The sequence below is a fragment of the Cuculus canorus genome, chromosome 16 (assembly GCF_017976375.1).
Source record: "Cuculus canorus isolate bCucCan1 chromosome 16, bCucCan1.pri, whole genome shotgun sequence".
Taxonomy (NCBI): Eukaryota; Metazoa; Chordata; class Aves; order Cuculiformes; family Cuculidae; genus Cuculus; species Cuculus canorus.
The window spans coordinates 13,971,429-13,981,143 of record NC_071416.1 but is presented as its reverse complement, the minus strand read 5'-3'; the positions used below and the strand labels follow the sequence as shown (position 1 = coordinate 13,981,143).

Genomic DNA, 9,715 nt, shown 5'->3' with positions numbered 1-9,715 from the left:
TAGGCTTTAAAAGGCCAAATGCACCCACTCCTCAGCCCCAGCACCACAGAGCGAAGAGGTTTACGAAGACAAGGGGCTTCCAGGGAGATGAGGACGCTATTCCAAGGATTCTTGGCACTGATGAAGCTGAAGAGCAGAATGCAGCTGGCTCAATCACATCTGCTTGTCTTTCACTCTATAAATGAGGATAAAACTGATACTGAGTATTATTAGTCTAAAGCACTTAAAATCCCTCGAGTATGACAAAGCACCTGCAGGTGCTAGCAAGGGTTTTGCAATCAGGTCTGCTTTGTCTCCTTTTACTCTTGAATGAGAAGAAAAATTATCTATAATGTCCAAAAGTCGAGTCTGTTTAAATTAACCTGTTAACTGGCTGAAATTACAGAAATAGTCATCTGAAAGTTCATTGCAATCACTACTACATGTTCCTTTTCCTCATTAATCACAAAGGTTGGCAGGATGCCTCTTCCCTTGCGGTACCAGTGCTTTTCACTCCAGCCAGGGTTGAGAGAAAATTCAGTGAGTTATATCGCAAATGATTCAAACTGCTAGTGCTCTGCTTCACCAGGGTCTCAAACGGTTCTGTTAGGTGAGGACGTACTCTTCTGATTTGAAAATCTCTTTAAAGTTACCTGGTAAAGACATATGCAACTTCCCCCGACCTCAGCCGGTATCAGATTCATTCTTGCCTTAAATGATAGGGAGCCTCAGCCTAGCAAATAACATCAATAGCTATGGACACGATGGTGGGGTATATAAACTACAACTTCTTGGAAGAACACAACTGAAATCTTTCCAATATCGCATCTGACATCTCATATTGAAATGGATTCTGTAGTCTGAATCTGACAGTACTAAAAATGCTCTGGAAAAGTTGTTACTCTAAGATATTAATGAAAAAACTGCATTTTAGTTGGACAGCGCTGGCATCCAAGTGTTTACTGTGCTCTCAGCCCATGTTCTCTTTGCCAGGTTCTTTTAAGACACCTGCTTCCAGTTTTGTTGGAGTCTGATAATCTCTAAGTAAAATACAGCCTAACACACATTTCCACTATTTATTATAATCAGTGATATATTCATGATGTCAGATAAAACTACTAAACATGTTTTTTACTTGAACTAAGTCAATACTCAAGAGGCTTATGATCTACAGGTCATTTGGTAAATAAAAGCTGAAGTTTAATTTATTGCGTTTGTCAAGTATTCTACTATCAAAAACTAAAACTCTACTGAGGCAGCTTTTCAGCGTTAAATGACTCTGTATGTCAGCTGAGAGCTGAATAGCCATCATGAAGCATCCAGGTGATGAATTCAAGCACATGTTTACAGGCTTTGATTTGGAAATATCTGTAAAGTAATGGGCACTCTAGAAGCACACACAGGAAAACAGTGCACTTTGCTTCTGATTTGCTAAGACAAAACACTTTATCTGCCAAATCCTTTCCTAAAAAGAATAAAAACAAGGAGACGTCTTCAAGATTATTTCACTATTTTGGCTACAAGACCTTGAAGACCATCTCCACAATCCACCTCCAGCAAATCACTCTGAAGAAAACTCCTGCATTCAAAATCAGAGTATAGGGGGTTAAGTCTGCATAGTCAGCCAAAGTAAAACAAGCATAAAAATCACCCTTTGCCTCTATAAACTTTTCAGACTATATAAAGACTCATCATAAGGATTCATTAACAAAAAATCAGAAAAGGAGAGGGGTAATTCTAGAGGCCAAAGCCACAGAGATTTCTTACCATCTATCTGATCGTTATGGTCTAACCGAATCAATCACGCCGAAGCAGTGAAACACACAGATACCTCTCCATCTCCAAGGAACAATACAGTTCAGGGATTTGGGGCTCGAAGTTTAAAGAAAAAATATGAGAAGGAGGAGATATAATTGTCAATGAGAACTGACACGGCAGGGGACCGAACTTAGTGCTGCAAGAGATTATTTCCCTTCCTGTACACCTATTCTCCTCTGACTTATGGCTTTAGTCGCTGTCTGACTTAAATACAGCATCGTGAACTACAGAGTAGATGACAGTTGCATAGCAACTACAAGAACAGAAACCAAGGACTTCTCTTATTCAGCACACCAGAAGATTAAAAAACATTGTCAATAATTTCAACAGTGAGTTTGGGTTTTGAGTCCAGGGAATAAACAAGAGCACAGCAGAAAGAGGACACTGCTCTTGGGTGTCAAATGAATGTACTCTCACAGCACCCGGAGAGAAGGCTGTGAAATGTAACACTAATCATGGACTGCAGAGCCCAAGACAAGAGGTGAGAAGGTCATTTTACTCACTGATTTAAAGTAGGAGATGACACTTTCCGTACATTAACAGAGTTGCAATGGGTTATTCAGGTGTGCTGTGAGTTTATTGGCTCACCATCACCTAGAAAAGTTCAAAGATCCAAAACTTTGACTGCTCCCACTCAACCCACGTGACCTCCGTCCCCAGACTCCTCTGAGCAACAGTGTGAGCACATCCCAGGCAGCAGTTTAAAGTTTCCCCTTGAGGCCTTAGGTATAAGAGGTGGGAACAGCTATGCACAAGGCAAAACTCATCTCGCTAACTTTCCAATCTACTCTTCACCAGGTTTTGGTGTAAGAAGGACCTAAAACAAGATTATTTAATTTTATACGCCCTGTGTTGCAACAACTGCCCTGGCTCTACTCCCTTACCCAAGACAAGCAGACTTCACTAGCTAAAAGATTGAGGGTATGAACGTCTACTGTTATTTTAGTACATTTTAACAAGGTGATACTCCTCACATGTAAGGTAGTAATTGTCGGGATGTAAATCCTTCGTAACACTGCAGCGAATGTTAGAACAACCTGTCTGTTTTGCACTGCAATGGACACAGCCGCTAACTGTATCTCTAGAAATTAAGCAGGAACTGACAGCTGAGAGGAAGTCACTTGTTATGTTATTGCAAAACTACAGATCACATCGGTATTCCAATGCTGAACAGAGAAAATCCCTTACGCCCTGTGAAAATAAGACCAAAGACATCTCTGCCTTTTGTGCAAACACACCTTCTCCCCATTTTTGCAAAGACCTTAGAGCCAATTTGAGCTTGCAATCAGATACATGAGACTCTAGCCCACTATTTTTAGCACTTAATGGAAAAGCTAATAGTGCCATTAATCCACTTTGGTATATAACATTCAATTTCTACTTCAAATTGCATCTCAGTGCAAATGGTAGCTTGATTCCTGCCATCAGATACATTCAGAAATTCACAATAAAATATGTTTAATGACTTCTTATTCTCAGATGCAGCAGAGAAATTTGTATGGGTCTTTTGAAACAGTGCAGCAACAAGGGACAGAGCACTCTGGAGTCGATATTTAGAGAACTAATGCAGTATATTGCTGAGACTAACCAGATGGGGAAGACAGGACTGGAGGGTAAGTGGCAAGGTGCTCCTATGAACTGGTTTAAACATGGGTGCTTAAAACATAAGTGCCCCTTCACCAGCACATAAACCAGAGCCGAGCCCAGAAGCATACTATTCCTCCAGGGTCAGCTCTTCTCCACAAATGAAAGCCTTGCTTTCAATCCTGTCCTCAGCCTGGGAGCACACAATCCCTACCTGGCACTTCACAAGACACTACCCAAGGACGTGGCTGGAAGGGAGCGGCATCTGTCCTGCCTTGCAATGATGGGCTCCTCCTCAGTTGGAAAGACATTTACAAAGCCAGTGATAGTCATTACATCTTGAAAACACTACCTATCTTCAGTCCATTCCATCAGCTTGAAAGAGCTGGCAAGAAGCAACTGGGGTTCACTGCACAAAATAAAGAGCTGTTCTAGGCATAAAGCCATAACTGTTACGCTTGAACAAAAGGAATATCTTTTCCCTGCCATGGCATAGGAGAGATAGTTTGACATTTTAAGCTATCTGCTTTGAAATATGTCACTCTGAATTTAGGAAGAAACTTTGAAAGACCAATTAAGAACTTTAAATCACTAACTGAGCAACTTAGTGGGCAAGTCCTCAGCTATTTTTTTTCAGATTAAAATTACTGCACTGGCTATTGTCCTTGTAAAGGCATCACCAAATTTGAGATTTGTTGCCTCTTGGTATTGAATTATGGGTGCATTATAATAATTCTGTGGGCTCAATATGAAATTGGAAACATTTGTGACTTTTTGAGCTAACAAACCTATAACAGAAACCCCAGACATTAGTATACGTGACTTTGTATGGCTTTGATTCTTCAGTATTTCTGCAAAAACACTAGCACAAAGCATACAGACATCACTGAGTGCTCTCAAAAAATCAGACTAAGAAAATTCACTACAGTGATACAGTACAAGTGAATAACATTCAAGGAAAATCTACCGTATGCTTGTATGTTAATATATGAGAACTGAAAATCTCCCTGGTCCTGCATAGGCTTAAAATCAGTGCAATTCCAGTTCAGATCAGTTATGGTGGGCTCCTGTGAGAAAAAACAGTTGTTGGAGGGAAGGATTGGTTTTAAAAGAGTAAAGAAAGGAAAGAGCATGTGGAAATGCGTTTCATTTCTCCAGCACAGATGTCTACCTGGGCAATTCTTCTCGTACAGGCGCCTAAGGGTGTGTGGATGTGTTAAAATAGATATGATACCAGAGCAGTCCCACGTACCCAGCATTTACTCTTAGGAATAAAGGACTTTTCAGAGATTTAAGGGATAATGAGAAAGCTAAAGGGCAGTTAGGCCAGAAGGCTTCAAGCTATTGGAGATGCTATCAAGGAAACCAGACCAACCTTCAGCGTCCATTATCATGAACTGGGCAATAGTATTAGAAAGAAAAGAAGAAGAAAGTTTAGCTGAGGCAATTGAACTTGAAGAAACCTGTCCTTGAAACCAGTGCTGCCAGAGTTTGTTTGGAAGTTAAATTCAGCTACAAACTAATATCCCTGTGACTGGTTAATAACCAGCTGAGCCACTGGCCTTCTTGGGATGCCCCTTCTCTGTCAGTAAAACATAGCACCCTTCTGCAGAGGGGAAGGGGAAGATCAGCTTGCAAGAGCTGGTTAAGCCTTTAGGCAGAGCTGGAGAATCGTGCTCTTCAGTCCTTCAGCAGAGCTGGAGAGCCGTGGCACGGAGAGCACGCAGCGAAGACTCACACCTGCACTTTGCTTCACTTGTGAGCAAGGAATTTATGAACCAAAATAAACAAACAAACCCCAAACCATTCATTGGCAAGAAATGAAATTTTTTCGAGATTGTTTCTGATGAAACCAACCTTATCTAAACAGATACAGCCTTCGGAGCACCTCGGCAACTATATCATGGTGGTACTATTTTGCTGCAGCTCACCCTCAGGCTGCCGTCTTTAACCACAAGGTCCAAAGCCTAAGTGATCCCAGGAACACATTCAAGGGAAGACTTTTCTGGACTCAGCCAGCTCACTGCAAGCAGGCAAGAGGAGCTCTGGCCGCGGGCAGGAGAGCAGTCGAGGCCAGGATAGTTCCTGGGCATCCTGCCCACCCCTGAACACCCACTCACTGCTCCCATGGGCAGGACTGAGCTGCCAAGAACAGGCATAAAGTTTTGCTGGATGAAAAACTTCATTTTTCAGCCAATTTTTAAGGCTATCTGACATCTGCAGAGGGCGCCAGACCGTTTCAGATCTGCCAGTGGAGCCAGCAGTGTGGATGCTGCACTCGCAGCTGTCAGTCAGAGAGGTGCCTGCTCTCTAATGGCCAATGCTCTGCACCGAGCATCCAGTAGGAGTTGGTTTTTGTTTCATGCATGTATAAATCCCTTAGTTATCTTTTCCTTTCTTGCCACTGAAATAGCAAGAGATACCTCACTAAGCTACAACATACTGGGAACAAACCTGCGCTGGCCCCAGCTAACGATAGCAGATGAGAAAACTCCCTGCTTGCAGTCACCAGGAGATCTAGAATGAACAATGTGCTGATGATGATTTTTCCCTTCAGAGAAAACTGTTTGATACCTGCAAGACTTGAAGCTGGCTTTCTTATAAAGGAGAAAAGCAGCCTGTGACTGACACAAAACTCATTGTAAATGCAGATTTTGTTTCTACTTGTAAAAGTGACTAAAGAAAAGTCCTGCTTGATTCCACCACGTGAGCACAGCAACAACTTGGAAGGACTACTTATCCTTTTTCTTTTTTCCCCTCCTTTTTCTTTCTGTAACCTGTGCTCTATCAGGTCCATAGTAACTTGTGAATTCGTGTCCTTTGCTGACAATGAATACCACACGCTTCGCCTTTTCATTTCAGCTTGTGCTGCTGAATGTCACTGAAGACTTCAATGACTCAATCCTGAACAACAGAAGCAGCGATGGATTTTGTGAGCAGGTGTTCATAAAAGCCGAGGTCTTCTTGACTTTAGGGATCATCAGCCTGCTGGAAAACATCCTTGTCATTCTTGCAGTGCTGAAGAATGGAAACCTACATTCTCCCATGTACTTCTTTCTTTGTAGTTTGGCTGTAGCAGATATGTTAGTAAGCATGTCAAATGCCTTGGAGACTATCATGATTGCAATCCTGAGCAGCGGCTATCTGATCATTGATGACCACTTTATTCAGCATATGGACAATGTTTTTGATTCAATGATTTGTATTTCTTTGGTAGCTTCAATTTGCAACCTCTTGGTTATAGCCATTGACAGGTATATAACTATTTTCTATGCTCTTCGTTACCACAGCATCATGACTGTGAAGAAAGCTTTAACCCTGATTGTGGTCATTTGGATTGCTTGTATCATCTGTGGCATCATATTCATCGCCTACTCAGAAAGCAAAACTGTCATTGTCTGTCTCATCACCATGTTCTTTACCATGCTCTTTCTCATGGCCTCCCTTTATGTTCACATGTTCTTGTTTGCACGCCTGCACGTTAAGCGGATCGCAGCCCTCCCCGTGGATGGGGTGCCCTACCAGCGTACTTGCATGAAGGGAGCTGTCACCATCACCATATTACTTGGTGTCTTCATCGTGTGCTGGGCACCTTTCTTCCTTCACCTCATACTTATCATTTCTTGCCCAATGAATCCATACTGTGTCTGCTACACTTCACACTTTAATACCTACTTGGTCTTGATAATGTGCAACTCAGTAATTGATCCACTCATTTATGCTTTCCGGAGTCTGGAGATGAGAAAGACTTTCAAAGAAATAGTGTGTTGCTGTTACGGCATGAATGTGGGACAGTGCATGCTGTAAGCATCTGGCTTTGTATTGAGAGTAGAGAGAGGTTACACACAATAGGTGTAGGAATATATGGGTGTGTGGCAGCTCTGTTTTAAAAGCAGTGCTTGAAGGAAGGGCACAGGAAGGAAAAAATAATCTTCTACTGATGTCTTCATTTATTGTCTTCAAAATGAAAACCAGATTCGACTAAATTATTTGAAATTATTTAAAGTTATAACAGAATGAAAACCGGAGTGGCTTACAAAACAGCTTAAACTTATCGGGGAAAAAAATAATCCTGAAAAGGAATACTACCTTATAGAGACCAAAACAATATTCTCTCTAACATTCATTTGTACCTGTTGCTTTATCTCTGTGCCTTTATCCACAAGTCAGTGTCTTATAAAAGATTCCATTAGCAAGCTCTATGGAAAGCTATTCACTTGCAAGACAAACACCAGCAGGCAACAGCATTGCTTTACACTTACTCCCATGCCTCTGCCTTTTAATAAAAGAATGAGTTGACATTTACCTGCTTTCTGTAAAGCAACCCGAATAAAATCTTTGAGGAGTGACAGTAAACATCCTCCTTGCACTGAAATACTCGTTCAGTAGAAATCAGTTAAATGAAGAGTAACAGTTACTGTATCAGAGATAGTGTGACTTAACTGCCTGACAGGAGTGACTCATATTAATAAGGCATTTATGTTACTTATTGAGAATTATATCCTCAAATTTATAATTTTTTTTAAACTGGAATGCACTAATCAATGCAGTATTTGGTATGTTAATAAAATAAGTCACAGAAATCTCCTGTTGATAAATTGTGACCAATGAGACCCATCCCTATAAAATTTTGAAGGCTGTACAGATCTGAACATAAGAAATAGCTAAAATGCAAAATAGTTTGAATTTAGCTTTGTGTGAAATCTGCACGGAGTCCTTAGAGACATCCATTTGGCTCAGTTAGATGCCTGGAAGAAATAAGATGTGTAGAGCAGATATGACTTCTATGCATTGAGAAATATATGTCATGGGTCTTTTCTTTTTCAAGAGCTTTACTCCAAGTTCAGTGGATGGGCACTGCTGCACTGGAAACAAGAAAGCAACGTGTTGTTTGCAATCCTTTTCAAACTCTGTGTGCAAGCTGGTGGTGCAAGCGTGCAATATCAGCTACATTAATTTAGTCTTTTCCTCTGTTTTTTATAAAAACAAATCACATAATTGGCCTTCAAATAGCACGTTGTAACTGAGCAAAGGCTGACATGATTTCTATGTAATTCAATGTATCGGTAGCATCACAGACAGTGCCAGGTTAAGAAAACTCTAAGCCATTCTGGAGTCTACTTAGCACCTTTCTGGTGTCTCACTTATAGGAAGAGCAGTAATCTGACACTCTTGCGGTAGGAGGGTCAAATATTGTCTAATGCTCTCAAACTTCTAAAACATCTCACTTGACTTAAGACTTTTTTTTCCCCTTTGAGTGGAGTTGCTATGTTGTCAGTTCTGTCAGCTTAGGAACAGTTACCCCCCCCCAGCCCCCTCCCAGCCTGCTCTGCCCGCAGCTCTGCCTTCCCACACTGGTCCCGGTACAACCCAGGCTGATGGTGTTCCAGTGCTACTGGCTCCAGAACCCAGCTCTGACTGTCCATGGGAAGCCGTGCCCCACAGTTTGCAAATACTGGCCTATGTGTCACTGTGTTATTCTCGGTGTCCTACAACCTACGTAGGGTTGCAGTCCTACAGAGTGTATAATTTGCATGGGGCAAAGAACTATTTCTCCCTGTGCTTTAGTCACACTCGGCCCATCAGCCCAAACCAACCTCATGCTCCCTATTTCCCCTTGCCCCCTGCTCACACCTAAGTGCCCTAATTGCCTTCTCATTTTCTTCCATAATTCTATCCACCAGACTTGCACATTCCCAGAACTCCCACTTGAAATGCTTACCTAATCTTATAACCTTTAATTTAAAAAAATAATAATAATAATCAAACTGAAAAAAAAAACCACCGAAGTCACTGTGGAGCATGTGGCAGAACAGGCACAGATGAGAATTCTCCCTTATTTCAGGTAGAGACTAGAGCAAAATCCCAACAGCTGGCAAATAAGCTAAGCCTGAATGCTTTCAGCCTTATCTGTCTCACAAATTAGTTTAGCAGTGCCAAGATCTATGCTGTTAGCTCAGTTTGCCTTACTTCTGCAACACCTGATGTGGCACATAAGGATGAACTGAAATAAATCAGCGTAGGAAACCACACAACTGGCCTTTCGTGGTGTGCAAAGACTGTGTCTACTCGTTGTAAAAAACCCTACCTGCTGTCAGTGTTATGTACCTTTATACTCTGGAGCATGGTTTGCCATGATATTCTGCCTCAGGTTATTGTGTATTTAGCTTTTATCGCACCTGATGCCCTACTTATTTCTCTTTTTAAAAGTGATTTTCGATGAGATTGATTCATACTGTGCTTTGCCTTTAAGCAAAACATACATCTGTCGAATAAATTAGTCTGAAGACATCACTTAGAGTCATTTTCATTTTTATCGGAGCACAAATCCATG

At 41.4% G+C, this 9,715-nt stretch overlaps 1 protein-coding gene across 1 annotated transcript; it reads left to right on the top strand.

The window, feature by feature from the left end:
* Window positions 1-6,210: 6,210 nt before the first annotated feature.
* MC3R (melanocortin 3 receptor) lies at window positions 6,211-7,188 on the top strand. The gene has a single exon (XM_009558725.2). The coding sequence runs from the start codon at window positions 6,211-6,213 to the stop codon at window positions 7,186-7,188; it is 978 nt and encodes a 325-aa protein (XP_009557020.1).
* The last annotated feature ends 2,527 nt before the right edge of the window (window positions 7,189-9,715 follow it).